Source organism: Chiloscyllium plagiosum, unplaced genomic scaffold, assembly GCF_037043375.1.
Source record: "Chiloscyllium plagiosum isolate Xiang-an unplaced genomic scaffold, Cpla_swu_hap1 HiC_scaffold_31, whole genome shotgun sequence".
Taxonomy (NCBI): Eukaryota; Metazoa; Chordata; class Chondrichthyes; order Orectolobiformes; family Hemiscylliidae; genus Chiloscyllium; species Chiloscyllium plagiosum.
Window position 1 is genome coordinate 42,069,296 of NW_028270169.1, and position 25,857 is coordinate 42,095,152.

General features: G+C 39.8%; 1 protein-coding gene across 2 annotated transcripts in view; it reads left to right on the plus strand.

Moving 5' to 3' along the window:
- Window positions 1-1,872: 1,872 nt before the first annotated feature.
- Window positions 1,873-25,857, plus strand: part of LOC122564114 (B-cell CLL/lymphoma 7 protein family member B-like) — a 35,191-nt gene continuing 11,206 nt past the window's right edge. The window contains exons 1-3 of one of the 2 annotated variants that reach the window (XM_043718701.2): window positions 1,873-2,381; window positions 20,431-20,506; window positions 21,224-21,253. In XM_043718701.2, the coding sequence (XP_043574636.1) occupies window positions 2,290-2,381; window positions 20,431-20,506; window positions 21,224-21,253 (198 nt within the window). In that variant the 5' untranslated portion in view covers window positions 1,873-2,289. The remainder of the gene's footprint in view (window positions 2,382-20,430; window positions 20,507-21,223; window positions 21,254-25,857) is intronic. The other variant, XM_043718700.2, reaches the window with a different exon arrangement.

The window sequence follows — 25,857 nt, forward strand, 5'->3', positions numbered from 1 at the left end:
TCCAAGTCTGATTCCTCTATACGTTTTAGGCAATATTGTTGAAGGAAAACTAATTTGTTATTTTCCATTAATACGTGTGAATGCATTATGTTCCCAAGATGGTTGATTTTAATCATAAACATCAAATTTACAAATAACAGAAAGTGTTGGGGGCCACTGAGCAGATCTGCAGAGAAAGTTATTAACATTGCAAGTGGATTGACTTGGTTAGAAATATTTACAAACTTAGTTTTCCATACAAAAATATTCTTTGTTTTTACACAAAAATGTAGTTTTGATGAGAAGTCATAGGTCTGTAACATCAGTGGTGGAGGAACATTTGGAAAAAAAACTAAGGGAAAAAAATATTCTCCACTTGGATAGGCAAGGATTAATAATGGATAACCAGCATGGCTTATCAGGGGGAGATCACATCTGACAGGTTTGATTGAGTTTTTCAAGGAGGTGACTTCATGTACAGATGAGGATAGTAAGGCTTTTGTCAAGTAAAACAAAGAACTATAGATGCTGGAGATTGTTTATCAACAGAAATTGCTGGAGAACCAAAACAAAAGCAGAATTTCTGGATAAGTTTCTCTAGCAATTTCTGTTTTTGGCTTTTGACAAGGCTAAGTGGATTGACCATGCTAAATTGTCCACAGCTGTGCAAGCTATGTGCACACATGGTAAATGCAGGTTTATTGGGACAGGGTGGGGGCCTGGGTCTGGGAGGGTCAGTGTAGACTTGATGGGCCAAATGGCCTCTTCCCCCAATCTCGTGATGCTATGATTTTAGGTCTTGCATGGCGGGCTGGTAAAGATGCTAAAATCCCATGGGGTAACATGGCAAATTGTATCCAAAATTGGCTTAGTGGCAGGGTGCAGAGCTCAAAAGTTATTTCTGTGACTGGAAACCTGTGTCTAGTGGTGTACCAAGGATTCTTTGCTAAGTTCCATGCTGCAATGTACATTAATGATCGAGATATGAACATAGGTGGTATGATTAATTAGTTTTGAATGCAAGTGCAAAGAGGTTATGATGGAGGTGCATACAATGTTATTTGTGCCAAAGCTGGAGGTCTATGTGCAGTTCTGGTCAGCAAACTATAGGAAGGATAAGATTGTATCATAGAATCTCTACAGCATGGAAGCACGCCATTCCACCAATCCAGTCCACACCGACCCTCTGAAGAGTATCCAACCCAGACCTAACCTGCTATCCTATCTCTGTAACTCTGTATTTCCTATGGCTAATCCACCTACCCTGCACATCTTTGGACTGTGGGAGGAAACCAGTGCACCCAGAGAAAACTCACACAGACATGGGGAGAATTTGCAAACTCCACACAGTCACCCAAAGATGGAATCGACCACTTGTGCTGAGGCAGCAATGCTAATGACTGAGCCACCGTACTGCCCCAGAGCAAGTGCAGGAAATTCACCAGGTTTTTGGGTGGTTTGGAACAATTCAGGTATGAAGAAAGACTAGACAGGTTTGAGATGTTTTCCTTAAAGCAGAGAAGGCTGAAAATGGACCTAATTGAAGTGTACAAAATAATGAGGGGTATAGTGAGTTTAGATATGAAGAATCTTTTCCCTTCAGTAGAAAGGTCAGTAACTGGGTAGCACATTTTAAGGTACAGGGCAGAGGTTTAGAGTTCATGTGAGAAAAAGAACTACACACAAAGGCCAGTGAGTGTTTGGAATTCACATTTGAAAGGATGATAGAAACAAGGACTTTTACCAAGACTTTAAAAATTATTTGGCTGAGCACATGAAATGCCATAGCATAAAAGCCAAGTGCTGGAAAATGGTAATGGAATAGATGTTTGACTACCGCACAGCAATGATAAGCCAAAAGGCCTTTTTCCAAACTATAAAAACTCAACAAGCAAACGTGAACTCTGTTCCCCTCCACCGATGCCGACTGACTTGCTGAGTATTCCCAACACTTGCATCTGCTGTACAGTACTTTGCTTGTAAAAGTACTCAACTTTTCTGAATTGGTTTCCATTTCACTATATTTTTTTCCTCTCTGTGAAACTCCTGAAGCCATGCCATGTTAAAAGTGCCCCACCAAAAAGAAGCATTCTTCATCTATTGCCAAGAACGGATTGGATATTGGTTTGGGCTGGACTACAGCCTAGCCATCACCTTGCAGGAAGGTCGTGATGACGTCCTCTATGCACGTGCCAGGGCTGCGTCAAGCGGACGCACGGCGCAGGCGCAGAGTCCAGCTTGCGGATCGGGGCCGTGCTTGTCAGAAAAGGAGATAAAGTTTTATTTTCCAACAAAATCTCGGATGAAAAGATGTCGGGCCGGTCGGTGAGAGCAGAGACACGCAGCCGAGCCAAAGATGACATCAAAAAGGTTATGGCAGCTATCGAGAAGGTCCGAAAATGGTGAGCCGCTCTCCGATAAATACTTTTATTGAAGGGGGAAAGACGACGCACGGGCGGGAGCAACGGAATCCGGCTGCGGAAGTGATGTGAGGGACATTTGATTGACGTTATATTCAGCCAGTCAGGAACGACGGTGACCTACGGTTCCTGTGGTAACCGCGTCTCTGGACTGACGAGGAGCTAAGGAGGCTAGACTTCCGGTTGTATTGCAGGAACTGTGTGGGCAGTGCCAGTTTGATTCATTTGCTGAAAGTCCTACAGTGAAGTCAAATTAATAGTAGAGCAGGCCCCGTTCTGGAGCATTATTCTCTTCTAGGGGAAGAGCAGTCTGGCTCCTGTTCGGCCACCTGACAAATTCCCTCGTCCAGGAGACTTTTTCTTTTAAAACATAGTTCTAAGTACCTAGTCGTAAATGGCCTGTAGTCTTATTTAAAACTGAGGCTATTAGGTAGTCAACGGAAGTTTCTCTGAGATGTTGGTATAGCACTGTTCAAAGCATGCAGTTAAATTCCATAAGTTCTTGTTCTTGTTACACTGTAGCTTGGATACAGTGGCTGCAAACTCTAAATTACCTTCAAGGACAAGTGCTGCAGAAGCCTGTGAACATCACCTGCATGTTCCCTTCCATGTCACACACCATCTTGACTTGCAACTTTATAGTTGTTCTTTCACTGTCTCTGGGATAAAATCTCAGAACTCCCAAACAGCTCTATGAGTGTCCATACACCCTCAGGACTCCAGCAGTTACATTACATATTAGATTACATTCTCTACAGTGTTGGAACAGGCCCCTTCGGCCCAACATTTCCACACCGACCCTCGGTATCACTTTCTCTAGGACAGTAAATGCTCGTGATGCCCACATCTCAATAAAAAACTATGGTCTTGTAAATTTTTCCATTCCTTCTCAAAACAAATTAAAAAGGATTTGGTCTCACTGTTGCAATGTATTTTAACTTATAGTGTATTAGGAATCTAGGCCACCTGCGTTGCAACATTAGTTTTTCTCTCTCTGCCTATAGGTATCTATCTCTTACAATGGCATCAACTTGTGCTGTTGCAATCAAGCCTTATATCTTAAAGTGCCCCATGCACAATAGTGCTGTTCTTGTAAAAATGTGGGAGGTATTTGCTGTTGGCAGCAACATGGAGGCAAATTTGTATAAATTCAAACACTTCCTCCTGTCAATTAACTGAAGAAAACTGGCAGTGTAATCAGGCACAGTTTGTTCTATTCCAGTGCATTGGCTGTGTTTAACAACTGAACACAAAGTAAGACATGTTACTGTTGTAAATGCTGAAATTTGAATAGGAGGAGAAAAAGTATAGAGAGAAACAAAAGTGAGCTGCAGGGAAAGAGCTGTTCTGTTTAACCTGTCAAGAGGAATGCTGGAGGCAGCTAATTCTCTGGAGGAGAGGGAACTGGCAGCAATTTAAGACCTCAGAAAGATGCAGCCTGCTATGGGCAGTGGGGAAGAAATCATTTGTGTAAGCTATGCTACAGGAAACTGGTTCAGGACATCTTGGGAGACTTGTGTGAAAGAACTGAACATTATAACTTCAGGAGAAGTGAACCCATTTAAATATTTATTTTATTATTGTCACATATACCTGAGTACAGTGAAATGTTTTATTTTGTGTGCAGTACAGGTAGATCATATCATGCAAAATGTATTAGGGTAATAGAACAGACTGAGGAATACAATGTAATGGCTGCAGAGAAGACGTACAAAGAAGGGATCAACATTAAATTTAAAATTTGAGAGGTCCATTCAGAAATCTAGTAATAGCAGGGAGGAAGCTGTTTAATCTGTTGGTATGTGTGTTTAAATCTTTGTATCTTCTGCCCAATGGAAAAGTTTGGAAGAAGTTATAACTGGGGTGGGAGGAGTCTTTGATGATGTTGGCTCCTCTCTCGAGACAATGAGAAGTATAGGTGGAGTTAGCTTGCATGATGGACTGGGATGTGTTCACAACTTTCTGTAGTTTCTTATGGTCCTGGGCAGAGCAGTTGCCGTACCAAGCTGTGATGCATCTGATAGAATGCTTTCTGTGGTGCATCTATAAAAATTGGTAAGAGTCTTCATGGACATGCCTGTCTCTGTTCTATAAAGAGTGTAATTTGGAGAATGTTATATCAAATAAAAATGCAGCAGTTTGTTAAGAAACTAATAAAGATATCTTTTTCTGTCGTATATTAATATGAATAACAATCAGTTGTACTTAATTTATATAAAAGAATGCTGCAGGTGCTGGAAATCTGAAATTTAAAAAAAAAGAGTGTGCTGGAGAAACTGAACAGGTTTGGCAGCATCTTTGAAGTGAGAAATGTTTTGAGTTCAGTATGACTTCTTCTGAACAGATAGGAGCTGGAAAATCATGGCTTTTTGGCTCATGACAGAGGGGGAGGAGGAGCAAGTGAAACAGCTGGTGAATTTGCTCCAAAGCAGAAGATCATGGCAATGATAAGGGTGCTAGATTTGCAAAATAGTGAATGTTAGCTGTGAAAGGAAAAAAAATTAGTCCACTTTGGTGAGAATTGTATTTATTAGTTCCAGTAATTGATTGACACAGTGATTAGCACTGCTGCCCCACAGTGCCAGAATCTTGGTTTGCTTCTTACCTTGGGCAACTGTCTATGTGGAGTTTGCACATTTTCTGTGTCTGCACCAGTTTCCACTGGGTACTCTGGTTTCCTCCCACAGCCCAAAGATGCGCATTGGCTATGCTAAAACTACCCAGTAGTTACTAGGGATGTGCAGTCTAGGTGGATTAAATTTATTTCTGAAATTGTTAAACACAATATTGAGTCCTAAAGACCATAAGCTCCCGAGGCAGAAGATGAGGTTTGTTTCTGCAGCTTGTGTTGAGCCTCACTGAAGCACTGCAGCAGGCCTGAGACAGAAATGTTGACCAGGGAACACGATGCTTTGCTGAAGTGGAAGACATCGGGGTTACTTTAAGAGTCTGAGCATAAGTGTTCAGCAATGTAGTTTCCTAGTCTGTATTTTGTCTCCCCAGTATAGAGTAAACCAGATTGTGAGCAGACTGAATGAAGTTCAGTTAAATTGCTGTTTCCCTGGAATGTGTGTCTGGGGCATTGAAGAGTAAGGAGGAGGAGATAAATGGGCAAGCGTTGTAAGGCAAGGTGGAGTCGGGGATGTAGGGAGATGTTGGGAGTGGACCAAAGTGTCGTGAAGGAAACGGTCCCTCCGGAATGCTGACAAGGGTAGGGAGGGAAATACTTGTCTGGTGCAGGCATTGTGCTGGAGGTGGAAATGATGGCTTATGGTCTTTGTATGAGCAGACTGGTGAGGTGTAAAGTGAAGAGAAAGGGAAACCTTATCTTTGTTGTGTGACAGGAGGAAAGGGATGAGGGCAGAAGTATGGGAAATGAGTTGGTCCTGTCAACCCATGGTGGGGGTTGTTTGGGGGTTTTGGTCCTTGGGCTGAGGAAAATAGTAGACATTTTATGAGATCCCTCCCCAGCAGAAGGTGGTATCATCAGAACAGATGTGACAGAGAAGATGAAACTTGGAGAATGGAATGGTGTCATTACAGAAAGCAGGGTATAATCAAGGTAACTGTGGGAGTCAGTGAGTCTATAATAAATATTGGTGGCCAGGCTATCCCTGGAAATGGAAACAGAGATGAAGCGGTGTGGAATTTGGGTGCAAAATTAATAATTTCTTTCCTCCAATTCTAAATGATACAGAGAAACTGCATCAATTACGTCATTGATGTACTAGAGGATGAGTTGTGGGGAGTGATAGGCAGAATTGGGTACCTATACCTTTGACCTGAACAAGTGAGAGGAGTTAAAGGAGAAGTTGTAAAAGTGAGGATGAGCTTGGTCAGGTGGAGGGTAGTGCTGGTGGTGGGTACAGTTCAGGCCTTTTCTCAAAGAAGAAGCAGAGAACCCTCAGACAAAATTGCTGGGGAATAGTGTAGACAGCTTGAATGTGCATGGTGAAGAGCAGATGTCTGGAGCCGAGAACAATTCTTTGAAACTGACGTGAAGTATCCAACGAGTTATGGATGTAGGTGGGAAGGGACCGGACACGGGGAGTTAAAAAGTTGAGTCAAGGTAGGAAGACATAAGTTCCGTGGGGCAGGAACAGGGTTCACCAGGGCAGTTCTGTTTGTGAATTTTGAGAAGTAGGTAGAAGCAGCTGTGTAGGGTGGGGAGCTATGAGGTGTGATGCTGTTGGGAGAAAATCTCCATATGAGATGAGATCAGTGACTGGAATGGAATTGGTGGGTCATAGCCTGAGGGAGATAGAGGAGGCATTCTAGAGCTGATGCTCAGCCTCCACAAGGTAGAGGTTAGTATTCCAGACAAGAACAGCACTATCCTTGTCAACCAGTTTGAATTTAAAAGTCAGGGTTGGATCTGAGAGCAAAGAGAACTGTGAGTTCAGAGGACAACCGATGTCACGTTGACTGTTTTCAATGAACGGATAAAAGGCCAGATGGAGAGGTTGAGGAGGAGGAGAGTTTTGGAGGCAGAGGAAGGAGTCTCTGGGTTGGGGAGAGGACTCCTGCTTAAGGATACAGTCCTGCAAATAATGGTGATGGAAGAAGATTTTGATGTCAGGTTGTGTCTTAAATTCATTGAGGTTGGGACACAAGCGATAAAACTAAATTCTTTGCTGGTACAGCAATGGAGAGTGGAGTGTCAGAAGGTGTGGTAAATACCAGATAAGAGTTGGGGTTAGAGGTCAGAGGGTTTAGGTCAGTGCAGTGGTTCAGTGGTTAGCATTGCTGCTTCATAGTTCCAGGGACCTGGATTTGATTCGGGCCTTGGGCAACTGTCTGTGTGGAGTTGAACATTCTCCTTGTGTCTGTGTGAGTTTCCTCCAGGGACTCTGGTTTCCACCTCTAGAGATGTACAGGTTAGGTGAATTGGGCATGGAAAATTGCCCATAGTATCCTGGGATGTGGAGGTTAGATGATTTGCCGATGGGAAATGAAGGGTTATATGGTAGGGATAGAATTGAAGGGAATGGAAGGGGAGGACGCTTTCAAAGCGGCATGTGTATCAATGAATTGTTGCAATTTCCATTCCTTAATATCTGAGAAGAGAAAAAGTTTCTTGTTAAAATGTTGAATGAGCTAAAGAATGCAGTGGAACTCGGGGATTGAGATAGCATGAGTTGGTGAGGATGGAGAGAGAGGTCAAGATTGTATATGTGGCAGCACATGGCACTGAAGGTGGATATCAGGATGTGCTGAGAACAGCTGTCTGAGGAGCATTGTACATCACAGAGATACCTCGGATGGATGTATTTGGAATCCATGTGCGGTAAGTCTGATCCTGAGGCAGTCACTGAGGAATGAATTATGGCTATATAAGAGAGTTTTGGTGAAAACCTTTATCAATCAGGAGGATCAAACATAGATTTCTAGCTTCCACAGTTCTTTGTTTTTAATCAACTTATTCAAATTGCTATCTTCCCAGTAAAACAATGTATTCACTTTTGTAGACAATAACAAGAGTATCTGTACTGAATCTGTTTAAAACCTCAGAGACGGGCTAGGAATGTCAGGATTTGTAAATGGTTATATTTTAAACAGTCACTTATTTCCGATATGGAATGGAGTTGATGGTCTAAATGTTATCAATTAACATTTCATCCAGGATTTAAAGCCCATATGATTTTACATTACCATGGAGATAGGCTTTGGGAAATGAGAAGTCAATAGGAAACCATTATAGGATCGGGTTGCAGGTTTCCCCAAGAGATTGCTGAACTTTACAGACATAGCCAGTGTTTAAGACTCTCAGAAAGAGGATGATAATTGGCCATTTACTATTATTCATTATGTGGAATGCAGGTAGCACCTCAGTTTCAGACTGAAGAGACCAAATTCATGGGAGTAAAGAACTGAGAATAGCTTTGGACTGGTTTCTGGAGGATGAATTACCCACTTAAAAGACAGAGTAAACTAAAGCTGTGGAGATGGATTTCTGGCTGGTAATTGTTCTGCAATTAATAATGTTATAATTAATGCAATAATGTTTAGTTGTTGCAGAGTGATTAAGTTATTTGTCCAATTATCCACAAGCTCAGGCTGGGGATCTGGATTTGATTGAAGTCACACTATTCACTTGGTGGAATTTCAATTCAGTGCAAATGAAAGTACCAAACTATCTTCTGTCATAAAAACCCATCTAGTTCACTAATGTCCTTTAGTGAAGCAAATATGCCATCCTTGCCTACATGTGACTTCAGATCCATAGCTCTGCTTGCTTTCTGAAATGGCTGAGCAAACCACTCAGTTTAAGGACAATTAGGGTTAGTTAACTATCCAGTGAGGTGACTGCTGCCCTACTCAGTGACACCCACATTCAGGGAAAGAATAAGCACAGCGCTGTCACCAGTAATGTTAGGATCACTTTGAGGTGATATATTAAGAGCATCACATAAAGCTCTTCAAAAACAAATATGTCATGGAACCTTTTATATCCAGGTGACCAGGAAAACGTTTTCCTCTTGAATTTGTTTTCCCTTTACCAATGTACTTTTGCACTGTACTAAACCACCTGCTTAGATTATTTGCATAACACTAAATTAGAGCTTGACTCCTTGATTTTATAAATCAAATAAAAATGGTTTCACTGAATCAAACTGATACAAAGTGTTCTATTCAGGTTTAACAATGTAGAAATAAGGTAGGCCATTTAGCTACCTACTTTGTTCTTTCATTCTATGAGATTGTACCTGACCTGCAACCTGCTCCTTATAGCTGTCTCTGTCCCATACTCCTTAATACCATTGACTTAATGTATTAATCTCAGTTATAAAATTAGCAATTGAATTAACATTAATTGCTGTTTGTGGAGGTGAATTTCAGACTTCCATCAATCTTTGCATAAAGAAATGTTGTCTGATTTAATTGCTGACATGTTTGTCTCTAATATTTAGATCATGTTCCCTATTCTGAGGTTTTTCAGTGAGTGGAAATGGGGTACATCAGCAGAAACTATCTGTACTTCTAGTATACTAGATTTCAATCAAATCACCCTTCTAAATTTCAGAAAAACAATCACAGGTTGTTTAATCTCTCCTCACAGCTAAATTCAATTATTATTCTGGTAACCCTATACTTGACCAAGTCTGAGGTCAGTAAATCCTTCTGAAGGTGTGGTGCTCAAAATCTACAACTATCAGGATTCCAGGAATTTAATCAGGGTTTTGTATAGCTGAAGCATGATTTCTTCTTCCTTGTATTCTACTCCAATATCTATCTGCAATATATTTTTAATTCTCTCATGGGGCATATATGTTGATGGCTGGCCAGCATTTACTGCCTGTGTGTAGTTGTTCTTGAGAAGGTAATGTTGAGCTGTCTTCTTGAACTGCTGCAATTCATTTCTGTTGGTTGAACCACAATGCCATTAGGGAAGAAATTCCAGGATTTTAACCCAGTGACAGTGAAGGAATAGCGATGTATTTCCAAGTCAGGATGGTGAGTGACTTGGAGAGGAACTGGCAGGTGATGCTGTTCCCATGTATCTGTTGCCTTTGTAATTCTGGATGGAAATGGTTGTGGGTTTGGAAGGTGCTGTCTGATGACCTTGGGTAAATTTCTGCAGTGCATTTGTTGCTGAGCATTGCTGGTGGAGGTTGTAGATGATTAGCATGACATCCACAATCAAGTGGGCTACTTTGTCCTGGATGGTGTCAAGTTTCTGAGTGTTGTTGGAGCAACACACATCCAGGCAAAGTGGGGAGTATTCCACCATAGTCTTGACAAATGGGTCTGGGTGGTTTACTCTTCAGGAGGTCAGTGTGGATTGTTGGGCCTTATGGTCTATTTAGATGCTGTAGGGATTCTATGATTCTATGTAGATGGTAAACAGGCTTTGGGGTGTCAGGAGGTGAGTTACTCTCTGCAGTATTCCTTGCCCTTGACCTGCTCTTGCAGTCACTGTATTTATATGTAACAAGTCCAGTTGAGTTTCTGGTCAATGGGAACCAGACGTTGATAATGGGGGATTCAGTAATGGTAATACCATGGAATGTCAATAAGCAGTGGTTAGATTGTCTTTTATTGGAGGTGGCCATTGTCTGGTATGTGAGGTGTGAATGTTACTTGCCACTGATCAGCCCAAGCCTGGATATTGCCTGCATTTTTTGCATTTGAACATGGACTACTTCAGTATCTGAGGAGTTACAAATGGTGCTGAAGACTGTGCAATTGTTGATGAACATCCCCACTTTTGACCTTGTGATGAAGGGAAGATCTTTGAGGCATCTCAAGATGGTTAGACCTAGGCCACTACCCCGAGGAACTCCTACAAAGATGTTGTGGAGCTGAGATGACTGACCTCCAACAAATGCAACCACCTTCCTTTGTGTCAGAAATGACCCGAACCAATTAAGAGTTTTCCCTTGTTTCCTATTGATTTGGTTTTGCTGAGGCTTTTGATACCATATTTGGTTGAATGTAGCCTTGATATCCAGGGCTGTCACTCTCACCTCACCTCTGGAATTCAGCTCTTTTATCCATATTTGATCCAAGATTGTAATGAAGTTAGGAGCTGAGTGGCCCTGGCAGAACCCAAAGTTGGTTTCGGTGACTGTTTGTGTGGAGTTTGCATATTCTCCCCATGTCTGTGTCGGTTTCCTCTGGGTGCTCTAGTTTCCTTCCATAATCCAATGATGTACAGGTTAGGTGAATTGACCATGCTAAGTTGCCCATAGTGTTCAGGAATGTGTAGATTAGGTGCATGAGTTAGGGTATATGTAGAGTAATAGGGTAGGGGAATGGGTCTGGGTGGTTTACTCTTTGGGGGAGGTCAGTGTGGACTTGTTGGGCCTAATGACCTGACACTGTAAGGTTCTATGATTCAATAAGCTGATGATTGCTGCGCACTTGCTGCTTGATGGCATCCTTCATCACTTTTACTGATGTTTCAGAGTAGACTTATAGGGTAACAATTAGCCAGGTTGGATTTGTCCTGCTGTTCTTGTACAGGACATAACTGGGCAATTTTCCACATTGTTGGGGGGGATGCCAGTATTGTAGTTGTACTGGAACAGCTTGGCTATGGGTGTGGCAAATTCTGCAACACAAATCTTCAATACTATTGCCATATTTAAATGACCTGTGAGCCTAGATTGTCCAGTCTGCTTAGACCTCCACTTTGTCGAGCTTTATCTAGCATCTTGCCATTTATCTTTTTTAGGGCAAAAATGGAAGATCTCACATTTGCCTATATTGAAATCTCTTTGTCGATTCATTGAATATATTAATATTGCTCTTTAATACAATATTTTCTGTCATTGGCAAATATGGATATATGGCTGTGTATCTTATCAACAAAGTTGTTACTGAATGCAATGAAACATTTTTTTTTGTTTTAGAGCGTGCAAGTGATTTATTTAAGTGTGTGGCACACGTTAATTTTTTTGCCTGGCAAGTTTGAAGGCAAATGTTATGTGCGGCTGTGTAGAAACATTTAGGTTGCTGCATGTCTGCATATCTTGCAGGGAACACTGCAATAGTCAGTTCCTACAAACTATTAATCCAGTTCTCCATCTCCTTTCGTTAAGGCAATTTCCTTAATAGGTCAACAATTTGCCTTCAATTCCATGAGTTCAGACTTTGGCTAATGGCCTCTTAGGAGGGACTTTATGAATGACTTCTAAAATCCATATGAATAACATCTATCAATATTCTCTTGTCATTTAATTCATTCAGCTCTTCAAAAAATTTGATCTGATTTGTTAAACATGACTAACCTTTACAGATCTATGCTTGTTTTTTGTGATCAACTAAAATGCTCACATTATTTACTCACCTTGTTCTTAACCTTTAGACTGCATAAATTTTACCACGCAGAAATTAAGGTAACTGGCCTTTAATGCCCTAGTTTACTTTTCTCCCCTTTCTTAAGTAGCAGAGGGCGATGCATGATTTTCCAATCTAAAGGAATAATGTCTGAACCAAAACAACTTTGGAAGCTCATAATTAGGACTTCCACAATGTTCTCATCTACATTGTTTAAAGCCCTGGAATAGAAATGAACCTGGTCTGGGGTATTACAGCTTTATTGCCATTACTTTCTTCGTTACTGTTACCTTGAATATGGTAATTTTGTTCAATTCTTGTTGCTGATTCAGTAATAGTTATGTTAGGATGTTTAATATGCTGACCTCTTTGCTGCAAGTACTATTAAGATGGAATTATTCAGTTTGCCTGCATTTCCTTATCATTGATAATATCACTATTAATTGTTTTCGAGGAGCCCATAATGTTTTGGGTTTTTTTTCTTCTAATTCAAAGTACCATGACTAGGGTAGGAATAGGTCCAGTCAAGGATAGTAGTGGGAAGTTGCGTGTGGAGGCGGAAGAGATTGGGGAGACACTGAATGAATACTTTTCTTCAGTATTTACTCAGGAACAGGGCATTGTCGTCGATGTGAATACTGAGACACAAATAAGTAGAATGGATGGCTTTGAGGTATGTAGAGAAGAGGTGTTGGAAATCCTGGAAAAGGTGAAAATAGATAAGTCCCCTGGGCCTGATGGCATTTATCCTAGGATTCTCTGGGAAGCAAGGGAGGAGATTGCAGAGCCATTGGCCTTGATTTTTATGTCCTCTTTGTCTACAGGAGTAGTGCCAGAAGACTGGAGGATAGCAAATGTGGTTCCCTTGTTCAAAAAGGGGAGTAGGGATAACCCTAGTAACTATAGGCCGGTGAGTCTCACTTCTGTTGTGGGCAAAGTCTTAGAGAGAATTGTAAGGGATAGGATTTATGCACATCTGGATAGGAATAATGTGGTCAAGGATAGTCAGCATGGTTTTGTGAAGGGCAGGTCGTGCCTCACAAACCTTATTGAATTCTTTGAAAAGGTGACGAAGGAGGTTGATGAGGGGAAAGCGGTAGATGTGGTATATATGGATTTTAGTAAGGCGTTTGATAAGGTTCCCCATGGTAGGCTACTGCAGAAAATACGGAGATATGGCATTGAGGGTGAATTGGAGGTTTGGATTAGGAATTGGCTGGATGGAAGAAGACAGAGGGTAGTAGTTGATGGCAAAGTTTCTTCATGGAGTGCCGTCACTAGCGGTGTTCCGCAAGGATCTGTTTTGGGACCAGTGCTGTTTGTCATTTTTATAAATGACCTGGAGGAGGGGTTAGAAGGTTGGGTGAGCAAGTTTGCGGATGATACGAAAGTCGGAGGAGTTGTTGACAGTGAGTAAGGATGTGGCAGGTTACAGCAGGATATAGAGAAGCTGCAGAGCTGGGCAGAAAGGTGGCAAATGGAATTCAATGTAGCTAAGTGTGAGGTGATTCACTTTGGGAAGAATAACAAAAAGATGGGGTACTGGGCTAATGGTCGGATACTTGGTAGTGTGGATGAGCAGAGGGATCTTGGTGTCCATGTACACAGATCTCTGAAAGTTGCCACCCAGGTAAATAGTGCGGTGAGGAAGGCATATGGCGTACTGGCTTTTATTGGTAGAGGAATTGAGTTCCGGAGTCCTGAGGTCATGATGCAGTTGTATAAGACTCTGGTGCGGCCGCATCTGGAATATTGTGTGCAGTTTTGGTCGCCATACTATAGGAAGGATGTGGAGGCACTGGAACGGGTGCAGAGGAGGTTTACCAGGATGTTGCCTGGTATGGAAGGAAGATCGTATGAGGAAAGACTGAGACACTTGGGGCTGTTTTCATTAGAGAAAAGAAGGTTTAGGGGTGACTTGATTGAGGTGTACAAGATGATTAGGGGGTTAGATAGGGTTGACAGTGTGAATCTTTTCCCGCGTATGGAGTCGGGTATTACAAGGGGGCATAGCTTTAAATTAAGGGGGGGTAGATATAGGACTGAAGTTAGGGGTAGGTTCTTCACTCAGCGAGTCGTAAGTTCATGGAATGCCCTGCCAGTAGCAGTGGTGGACTCTCCCTCTTTATGGGCATTTAAGCGGGCATTGGATAGGTATATGGAGGATAGTGGGTTAGTATAGGTTAGGTGGGCTTGGATCGGCGCAACATCGAGGGCCAAAGGGCCTGTACTGCGCTGTATTCTTCTATGTTCTATGTTCTAAAGTATTTTATGTTGGTTTTAATATTCCTTGCACGTTTTGTTTTATATCCCCTTTTCGAAATTCTTAATGTTGGTTTTGTCACCCTTTGCTTTGTAAATTTACCACTCATCATAATCGATGCATCTTCATTTGCACTTCTATGTACTTTTTTTATCTTAGTTTTATGGTCTTTCCGAGAACATATTGATTTTGGAAACTATCCCAGTTATACTCCAGAAACGTACTACTTTCTTGGCACATACTAGTTTGCTTTTATAAGAAAAGTTAAAATGCTTGAATGTATATTTCTTTGCAATATACATTCAAATCATTGAGACATCTGCCATACTGTTATAAGGTCCGCAACAATCCCGTCAATACTTACGATCTTCCCAACATAGATGTCCCCTTAATTATTTAATGCTCTACAGCTACTACATTACGCTTCTTCTTTACCTCCTCCTCCATCCTCGCTGGTTAGAATTCTGACTTTTTTCTGACAAGTCTTTTATCCTCATTCTCACATGGAACAAGTGCATTGTACTCCTTGGATATGATCACTTTTTCTGTTTCCTGATTTCTAATTCAACTAGATTCCCTTACTCTATATGCTATCAACAACATCAACACCAGCATGTACCTGTACCTTTTAAGAGGTGGGACTGAAGTTTGGAGAAAACTATCCCTAAATTCTGTGTTGAAATGTCTGCAATTCACACAGCAGTTTAGTGAGCTGGACAGATTTGAGACCGATTCACCTACTGGAAATGTGTTCACTTGAAGCAGTCTTGCTATCTACAAATTTCCACATTCTGCAATGCAAATACACAATCTACCATATGTAATGCATAGCATTTATATTATTCATAACTACTGTGTGTTTATAATCTAAGTTATTGTTTTATTGCTTCAGAGAAATTAACCTATAGCAGAGAAGGAAGCTGTTTAGCCCATTGTGTCTGTACTAATTCTTTGAAAGCTCAGTCATGACTCGTCCCACTGCCTTGCTGTTTGTCTGTAAATTTGTATGTTTTCCAAATATATCTGAAATCAGTTTCCGTCAGTTTTTTTCTGGCACAATGTTCCATATTCCAGCAATTCAGCTCTTGAGTAGAGAGACAAATCGTCATCTTTTCTATAAATAATTTAATCATGATAATGAATTCATGACTTCTATTTATCAAGCAACTTGCTGGAAAAACTAGTTTTGCTTTACCTGCTTTGTTAAAAGCCTGACCTCTTGAAAACCTCTGATGTCACCTTTTTCATGTATCTGCCCAAGGGGGACAGTACTGTATTAGCATTTTCAACCTCTCTTCAGAACTGAAGTCCTTCATCATTGATAACATCCTGATAAACTTTATTTGTACTCTTTTTCTAATGCCTTTACATTATTACAAGCATCCACACTTCTTTAGCTGAGGCCTGAACAGTATTTTCTAACGTTCTAAACTAATCTGTGTTTTTATGCTTTAATCCTTTATTTATAAATCCCAGTAGCCTGTATGCTTTTCAATTACCTTATCAAGTTGTCCTGCCAATATGTCAGAATTGATGTATTTTAACACCAAGGTCTCTCTGCTCAACTATACTGTTCACAAATGGGTCAAATATTCTGTAGTGTCTTTCCATATTTATTATCTGTGTGCATTGCTTTATATGCCTTCATTCTAAGTCATTCTGCAGTCTATTAACTATCCTTGTCGTAATATACTTTAGCAAATAATATATAAACTTAATGCTGCTCCCTGTATCAGAATCGAGGTAATTTATATAGATTGAGCAGGAGAATCGACGTTTCGGGCATGAGCCCTTCTTCAGGAATGAGGAAAGTGTGTCCAGCAGGCTAAGATAAAAGGTAGGGAGGAGGGACTTGGGGGACAAAGCTTTTCACTGTGCCTCGGTGCATGTGACAATAAATTCAATTCAATTCAAAATTAGTAATCTCCAAGACTGAAATAATGTGACCAATACCTCCACTTTTTTTTTGCTTCTTTTTACAACCTAGCACACACTCCATCTGGATCAAGAGACAAATCAATTTCCAGTCATTCAAATTTTTTTGTCATATCTTTTCTATTTATTATTACCTATTCATAATTTCCTGCTAATAAAAACATAAAAAGCTGGAAAATCTTATCAGGTCTGGCAGCATCTGTGGGGAGAAAGCAGAGTTGATGTTTCAAATCCAAAGTGACCCTTCTTCAGAACCATTGAACCAGTATCTGCAGTTCTTTTGGTTTTTCATAATTTTCCACTTTTTCTTTTTGAGTTCACCACCACAACAACCACTCCTTTGTGAAAGTACGTGAAAAGCATGTACTTAATACTTTTACAATGCTACTTGACTCTACGTGAAGACTTTCTTTTGGTCTCTAATAACTGCTTTTACTTTCTATGACATTTTTGGAAACAAACCCAAATTTTAAAAGAGACAAGCTCTCTAATGAGGCATGTGTCTCTTTTTATACACTTAACATATTTGAACAGGATTTTTTTTTAATGACATACCTTCATGGCAGCGGAACCTGAACTCAGATGTTCTGGTCTAGAGAGACATTACAACTGTGCCATAGACCCCTATAAAGTAATAGTTCAGGCAATTGAATTCCTCATCCAGTAACATTACCACTATGATGCTGGTCCTGTAAATGGCTACTTGATGCTCTATTTTAAATGTAACCAGCGCAGACCTGCTTTGACACACCTTTTGGGGCAGGTAAGACTTGAACTTTCAGACCCACAGGTATGGATACACCACCTCGGGATCCTTACAAAGTTTTCGATCTTTGGATTACTAGTCCAGTAACAATACTATTATGATTCAATTTCTATAAATGACTGCTTCATACTTTTTAAATAAACATTTAACTAAAATCAATTAAACCTAATTAAAAGTTAACAGCCCTCTAAAGGGACACTATAAGAAAAATCAAATGCTCAAAGCAAATTTAAAATGTAAATTTCAATGTAATTACGGGTCAAGATTATGCACTCCAGCCCCTGCGGTTCTTACAATTTATATCTTAATAGAATGTTTTATGGTTCAATTTAATTTTGCTTGCTAATCTTTTCTCATAATGCTTTTGCCTCCCTTATAAACGTTTCATTTCTCTTCTGTACTTTCCATGATGTTTCTGGTTAATAATTGAATTTTGCTCCTTACAGTTGTAGAAGTCTCCTATTTCTATTTCATTTCGATTTTTGTTTCTTTTTATCGTCAGAACGGACGAACTGTGGATGCTGTACCTTCTCCTTTCAAAGGAATATGCATGGTTTTTACTTGGACTAGCTTTCCCTGACCATTTTCCATTGCCCTGGAATAATAGAGAAAGATAAAGAGAAGGGAGACACACACTAATATGGATTAATATTACAGAATAACCTTGGTTATCTGAACATAGATTATCTGAATTTCAGATTATCCAAACAATTGAATTGAATTGAATTGAATTTATTATCACATGTCACACTGAGGCATGGTGAAAAGCTTTGTCTTGCGTGAAATACAGGCAGCTCACAGAGGCTTAGCAATACTTATTCTCCGCGAGGACAAAGGGTTGTGAATGTGAACACACAAGAGCAACATATGTGCAAGCCCAAGCTGTGCGCTGTAACAACAAGATTCCCCCTCAACATTGACTCGCTCTGTTTTGAAAATCCAACAATTTTTTTCCTCAGCTCATTCTCTAGAGAGTTAAATCAAAAAATGCACTCGCACTTTTAGTTTCCATTGTTTTTTCCTCCCGTTATCCCATGATGACTCTTTTTTTTTCCAAACAAAAAATAGTTCAATATCTTTCAGCTGACAAGAAAATTTAATGTAACCTTTTTTTTGATGGGGAGAGCAAATCGTAGTGAGTTAGCTCACGTGAAAATAATCACGAGGAAAACTTGATGGGACGAAACACAAGGAAAACATTACTGCCCCCTCTAAAAAACATTAATGAGAGATGGAAGCTGAAGTCAGCGAAAAAACTTTCCCTCTCTCTCCTGTATTTCCCTCTCTCTTGTATTTTGCACCTGTCTCTCTCTCAAAGTTCTCGGCGATCGCTATGGAGCGAGGGACAACACTTGGTTAGTCTGGGCAGTGGAATGACACAACAGAAATATGCGGCTGGTGTTGAGGACTGGGATAAAACTGAGGAAAATATCAGCGAAAGCTTTCATAGACTTCAGTCACACTCTAGTCAAAATATGATTTTATTTGTAAATTATCATGAATTTTTAACCCAATATCCAGTGTTTGTATACATTTTATTGATTGAAAGAATTAAAAATCTGTAAACATGCTTTTTTACGTATTTATGTTCAATATGGCTTCCTTTGTTCGGATAACTGATCTGTTCGTAAGCAATCAGTTAACCAAACAAAATACTCCCTGCCCGTTGAGGTTGTTCTGTTTCATGTTAAACGGAAATAATTTGCTCATTGATCCTGGAAATAATCCTATTTAGGTGTGTGTGTGTGTGCGCTGTTGCATTGTTGGAAGTATATGTTAAGCTTAAAACAATGAGAAGGAGGTGGAGAAATGCTGAAAATTTCAAAGGTATTTAACAAAAATAGGGTGGTAATATTCAAAAGTTTATTTATCATAATGTAAAGTGAGGAAAATATAACATTAAAATAGCGAAGAAGAATGTTTGCAATCAATGACTTTAATCCGACAAGAAACGAAGTGGAGTAAGTGGTATAAGAGGTCATCTGCCCAATTATGGACAAGATAATCAGAGGGTTAGTTAGGGTGGACAGGGAGAGCCTTTTTCCAAGTATGGGGACGGCAAATACAAGGGGACACAACTTTAAAGTGAGGGGAGATAGGTATAAGACAGATGTCAGAGGTAGTTTCTTTACTCAGAGAGTAGTAAGGGTATGGAATGCTTTGCCTGCATTGGTAGTAGATTCGCCAAGTTTAAGTGCATTTAAGTCATTATTGGACAGGCAAATGGATGTACATGGAATAGTGTCGGTGGGATGGGCTTCAGATTAGTATGACAGGGCAGGCGCAACATCGAGGGCCGGAGGGGCTGTACTGCGCTGTAATGTTCTATATTCTATATGTTCAATATAATTCCTTTTAAAACAACTATGGAAATAGACCAGAAGACTTTGAATTTGAAAAATATTCACAGCTAATTTGAGAGATATAAGAGGAGATGGGTACAGGTGAATTAGTAAAGATGATTCCAGGGTAAAACAAGAATATGAAAAATCCCTCTGACCTTGATTAAACCAGGTCTCTGTTCATGCAACCACATCATAATCCCAGTTACCAATTTGTGCCAAATATCACTCTTATTAATGAGACTGATTTCTTTAATTCCAATGCAGCATAAAATATCAATTTTCAATTTGAGTATATTGCAGGTTAATTTTGAAAAGTTATATAAAGGATATTAAGTGTTATGGTCTTGAAGCAATTTGGCACCATATACATTACTTCTCTTGGGGTTGTCCATGGCAAACTGGAAGCTAGACCACTAATCACTTGTTACAGCGAAATCATGTTTTTGTTTGACCCTTTAAGGTAGCATGACATAATTGCTGTAAATATATAGTGAAGTAAGGTCAATAAGAATTGAATTGATTTTTGTTTTGGCAGATTGCCAGTAGTCGTAAATTTCTGGCTCTTGGTCAGTTTGTAAACTACTTCAGCAACTACAGTCAACATGAGCGTGATGTGACTAGCATGTTTTCTTTTGTACATATTTTAATATACTTATATTTTAATATACATACAATTTGTTGATATTTTACCCAATGTGACAGATTCTGACAATGTGCATCAGTTAATAGAAATTTTAAACCTGAGAACTTAAGTTTTTATGACAGAAGCTTTTTGTGACTATTGTGATTACTGCCGTGCGCTGTTTACATTTCTAACAGTCACCAGCGAAGACTGTATCTTTATTAGTCTGTGTAGATTCGCATGACATTTATTTGAACTTTAAATCTCAAGTCTTCTAAAAATTCAGCTCATTGACAGTGAACTCTGAATTACCACAGGGAGAAGAAATGGGTGACGGTGGGTGATACATCATTGCGGATCTTTAAATGGGTACCAGTGACTGACCCTAAAGAGGTTGGTAGAGATGAAAAATTACACCCTCATATTTCATGCTTATTCAGTTAAATTGTATTTTTTTTCTTGTCTGTAATGTAATATCATGGATTTGGTCCTACAACACAAAACAGCCTGACTTTAAACTATGTACCAGATATTGATGTTGGAGCTATATTACATTGTTGATGTAAGGAAGTTTTAATTTGATAAGCAGAAAAATGTTCAATTTTTTAATAGAAAAATTGCAAACCAAAGAGTAAGTTGCACTAAGTTGTTTTATCACAACTCCTGGGTTAGAGGAAAGAAAATATTTCACCATGTAAGTATAACTGATATTGCCAACCAATAAGTTTTCCCTTTCTTCTGTTTATAAACTGTTGGGAAAGTGTGAAATTTGCCCTGATAAGTGCAAGATGTAGCTTTGAAAGCATTTCTCTTTGTTCAGCAATATTGCAGTTCAGATCAATCAGGCTTCTCTCAGTATTTTCTCAAGATCAGTCATGATAACACACCCTGTCTGTTCCACTTAAAACAAAAACAGAGTACAATCAGACAAAGTCAACATGGTTTTGTTAAAGGGAATTATGAGTAATAAATTTATTAGATTTTTTTGAGAATCTCCAAGCACTTTTGGCAAAAAGTGCTTGGTGATTCCAGCAGTCACTTAAGAAACAAATGCTGTAATTGATAATTGACAGTCAATTAACTTTTTGATTTTTCTCCTTCTTTCCAAAGGATATCCGAGCTCCCCGAATGACTCAATTGGTAGGTTTTGTTTTTATTTATTTTTTCACAAAACATGGCTGGTTCAGCATTTATTGTCCAACCCACGTAGAGTCATAGAGATATACAGCATGGAAACAAACCCTTCGGTCCAACTCATCCATGCCGACCAGATATCCCAACCTAACCTTGTCCCATTTGCCAGCACTTGGCCCATATCCCTCTAAACTCTTCCTATTCATCTACCCATCCAGATGCCTTTTAAATGCTGTAATTGTACCAGCAAAAACCACTTCCTCTGGCAGCTCATTCCATACATTAACTGCCCTCTGCCTGAAAAAGTTGCCCCTTAGGTCCCTTTTATATCTTTCCCCTCTCACCCTAAACCTATGCCCTCTAGTTCTGGACTCTCTCATCCCAGGGAAAAGACTTTGTCTATTTATCCTATCTACGTCCCTCAAGATTTTATAAACCTCTATGAGGTTGCCCCTCAGCCTTCTATGCTCCAGGGAAAACAGCACCAGCCTGTTCAGCCTCTCCCTATAGCTCAAATCCCCCAACCCTGGCAACATCCTTGTAAATCTTTTCTGAATCCTTTCAAATTTCACAACATCCATCCAATAGGAAACAGACCAGAATTGCATGCAATATTCCAAAAGTGGCCTAACCAACGTCCTGTACAGCCGCAACATGTCCTCCCAACTCCTATACTCAATGCTCTTACCAATAAAGGAAAGCATACCAAACGCTGCCTTCCCTATCCTATCTACCTGCGACTTTACTTTCAAGGAGCTATGAACCTGAACTCCAAGATCTCTTTGTTCAGCAACACTACCTAGGACCTTACCATTCGGTGTATAAGTCCTGCTAAGATTTGCTTTCCCAAAATGCAGCACTTTGTATTTATCTAAATTAAACTTCATCTGCCACTCCTCAGCCCATTGGCCCACTTGAGAAAGGATGGTGGTAAAGCACCGTCTTGAAATGCTACAGTCCATGTGCTGTAGGTACATGCACAGCGCAGTTAAGAAGCGACTTCCAGGACCTTTTCAATAGTGAAGGAACAGCAATATATTTCCAAGTCAGGTTGGTGTGTGTCTTGGGAGGGGAGCTTGCAGATGGTGGTTCTCCCTTGTCCTTTTAGATGACAGACATTGCAGGTTTGGAAGGTATGATTGAAGTAGCCTGGGTGAGTTGCAGCAATGAGTAGATGTCTTGTAGATGACATTCACTGCTGCAGTGGTTGTAAAGGGAGTAAACATTGAAGGTTATTGTTGGAGTGCTAGTCATGCAAGCAGTTTGTCCTGGATGATGTCAAGCTGCTTAGATTTTGTGGAATTGGCATTGGTCATTACCTGACAATTGTGTGGCTTGAATATTGCTTTCCACTTATTAGACCAGGTCTGGATGTTGTTCAGATCTTTCTTATCTGGATATGAACAACTTCAGTATCTGAGGAGTGCTGTGATCCCAAGTGATGTTATTATTGGATAGGTCAGATCCCAAAATGAAAACTGGCTTGATGAATTTTTAATTTAATTTAATGTGGTGGTCTTTTACTCAGACATAAGCACCCTGAATCATAGATTTAACAGTAAAATTCATTGTACAAAAGAAATAAAAATAAAATAAACCGAGCTATCTGCATATGATTTGAAAAATATCAAAACATATACTGAAACAAATCCCATCTACACCCCAACACAAAACTTCATAGTCACTAAAAAAAAAAAGGTAAATATCCATTCTGTATCAGACCTGTAGGTTTGAATTAACTGCTTCTTCCTTTGACATTTACAGCTGAGATCTTGGACTTGCTCAGCTTTGAATAGCCAGTTCATGTTCCAACCAAATATTCCTAAACTGGAATTTTCACAGACTACTGTGTCACTGAGATAAATTATTTCCTTCACTGCACTGAATCATAGAAACCATACAGTGCAGAAAAAGGCCATTTGGCCCATTTGAGTCTGCACTAATGCTCTGAAGAGCATCCCACCCAGATGTAGCACCCCACCCTGTCTCCATAACTCCGCATTTACCATGGGCTAATCCACCTAGCCTGGAAACCTATGGACACAATGAGGCAATTTGGCATGGCCAGTCCATCTAAGCTGTACATCTTTGAACTATGGAAGAAAATTGGAGCACCTGGTGGAAACCCATGCAGACACTGGGGAGAATGTGCAAACTCCACACAGTTACCCAAGGCTGGAGTCAAACCTGGGTTCCTGGCACTGTGAGGCAGCAGTGCTAACCACTGAGCCATAGTGCTGCCACTGAGCAGCTGCCACTGCGGCAACTGACACCCAAACTCCAAATCTTTACGCAAGCCTTGAACATCTCCTTTTCCTAGGAGAGACAACTTGTATCTGACTTAAGTGAAGTCCCCTTTGAACTTCGCCCAAAAGCATTTGAAATAAATTTGTAAAAAGCTTGCTTATTCCAGACTATGATAAGCTAATGACTTAATGTTTCCTCTCTCTGGCCATAAATCCCAAAGTATAAACAAACTTTCGTCAACATTCCAGGAGGTGCTTACTGGTTTACATATTATGGTTCTGGAAAAACTAGTCAATTTTTAAACCTCTTCACAAAAATAGACCATCATCCATATGCCACCAGTTTAAACTTCAAGCCTTACCTCTCTATCTCATTAACAAGATCTTTCTCTATCTCCAACAAGGCCTGGACAAACTGCATTACTCTTGTGTAAATTCCACTCATTTCACCTCCCCATTAGTAGCCATGCCTTCAGCCATTCCATCGATATCATTAAAAATTCACAGCATGAGAAATGAATATTCGGTCCTTTATGTCTTCACTGGAGCTCAGAGAGCTTTCCAGCCTTATTCCACATTCTGACTCTTGGTCTCTCGCCTTGTAACTGCAGCACTTCAAGAGCTAAACTCAATGCTTTTTAAATGCATTGAGCATTTCTGCCTCTATCTTGCTTGCAAGCAATATGTTTCAATTCCCACCATTCTCCAAATGAAAACATTTCCCCTTGAATATTCTCTACATCTCGTACTTATTACCTTTAAATCTATGCTACTCTGGTGCTGCCCCCTCAACCAAGGAATTAAGGTCGTTAGAGCACTCATCATAATTTTATGCACTTCAGTTTCCACTGTTCCAAGGAGACTAGCCAATGATCAAACTATCCAGTCCTTCCTCCTAAACTTCTCCAGCCTAGACAATATGTTTGACAATATCCTTTGTGGCTTTTCTCATGCCATAACCAGAACTGCATGCTGTATGTCATTTGTGGCGCAATTTGCATTTATACAAATCTAGCATAATCTCCCTACTTTTATTTTCTATATCTTATATTCTATATAGGCAATAATGCCATATACCTTCTACACTATGTCATTATCTGTCAGGTCAGTTTTGGGGATCAGTGGACATATATTTATTCTGTTCTTCTAGATCTCTTGGTATTGTACTAGTCATTGTGTGTTCCCTTGTCTTTTAACCTTTTCCAAATGCATTAACCAACATTTTCTGGATTGAACTCCGTTTTCCATTGTGTTTTTTCAAGCTGACTAGTTCATTGACATCCTCCTGTAGTCAGCAGTTTTCTTCTTCATTAATACAATTGCCCATGTAGTTGTATCATCTGCAAATTTCATTATACCACCTGTATTCAAATCCAAATAATTGATACAAGTACAAAAAACAAGGTACGCAGTACTGAACCCAGTGGGAGCCTACTGGAAACAGGCTTCTAGTCTGAAAACTCCATTGATCATTATCCTTTCCTTAATAACTCTGAATGATTCAGATTTGGCTCCAGCTTGTCACTTCATCTTGAATTCCATGCATCTTACTTCTGTGACCAGTCTGACATGTGGGATCTTATCAAAAGCTTCACTAAAATCCATCTGTATCACATTCAATACACTAATCCCATGACTATCCTCATTACCTTGTCAAAAAAAATCAATCATCTTAGTAAGACACAACTTTCCAAAAAGAAATCCATGCTTGCTAATGGTCAGAAAGGCATATGGCATACTTGCCTTCAATGGTCTTTGTTTAATCTACTGCCTTTCTGAAGATAAATTAAGATTTATACTGTCCCTTAGAACTTTCCCAATAATTATCCCATCTCTCTTATGAAAATATATTTTAGAAAATATATTTTTCCTGGATTTTACTCGAGAATATTTCATGAGTTTTAATTGTTTTTCTAATTTCCTTTTAATTTCACACTTTACGACCTTTAGGTTTCCTGCAGTACCTGTATTAAGCCCTCATTATCAGTAATTAGCTTTCATTTTTCTCTTTATCTTCTTCTTTAAGGTCCGTGACAGGCAAGGTTCTCTGGATTTGTTTGTCACAGCCTTTATCTTTAATGGAAATTCTTGCCATGAAATCTCACTATCTCTTGTTGAATGCCTTCCACTGACTTGTCACTGCCTCACTTTCAAGTAACTGTCTTATCATCAGGTTTAGCTACATCAAAACTCATTTGGTCCTGAATGCCAGAATTTCTTCCCAAAACCCCTCCAGTTTTTTGCCTCTTCTACCTCTTTTAGGACATTCCTTGAAACTTCTTTGACTGAACTTTTAGTCATCTTTTCTGATAGTTTATTCATTAGTTCAACAATTTTTTTAATTTCCTTTTATTAAACTCCTCT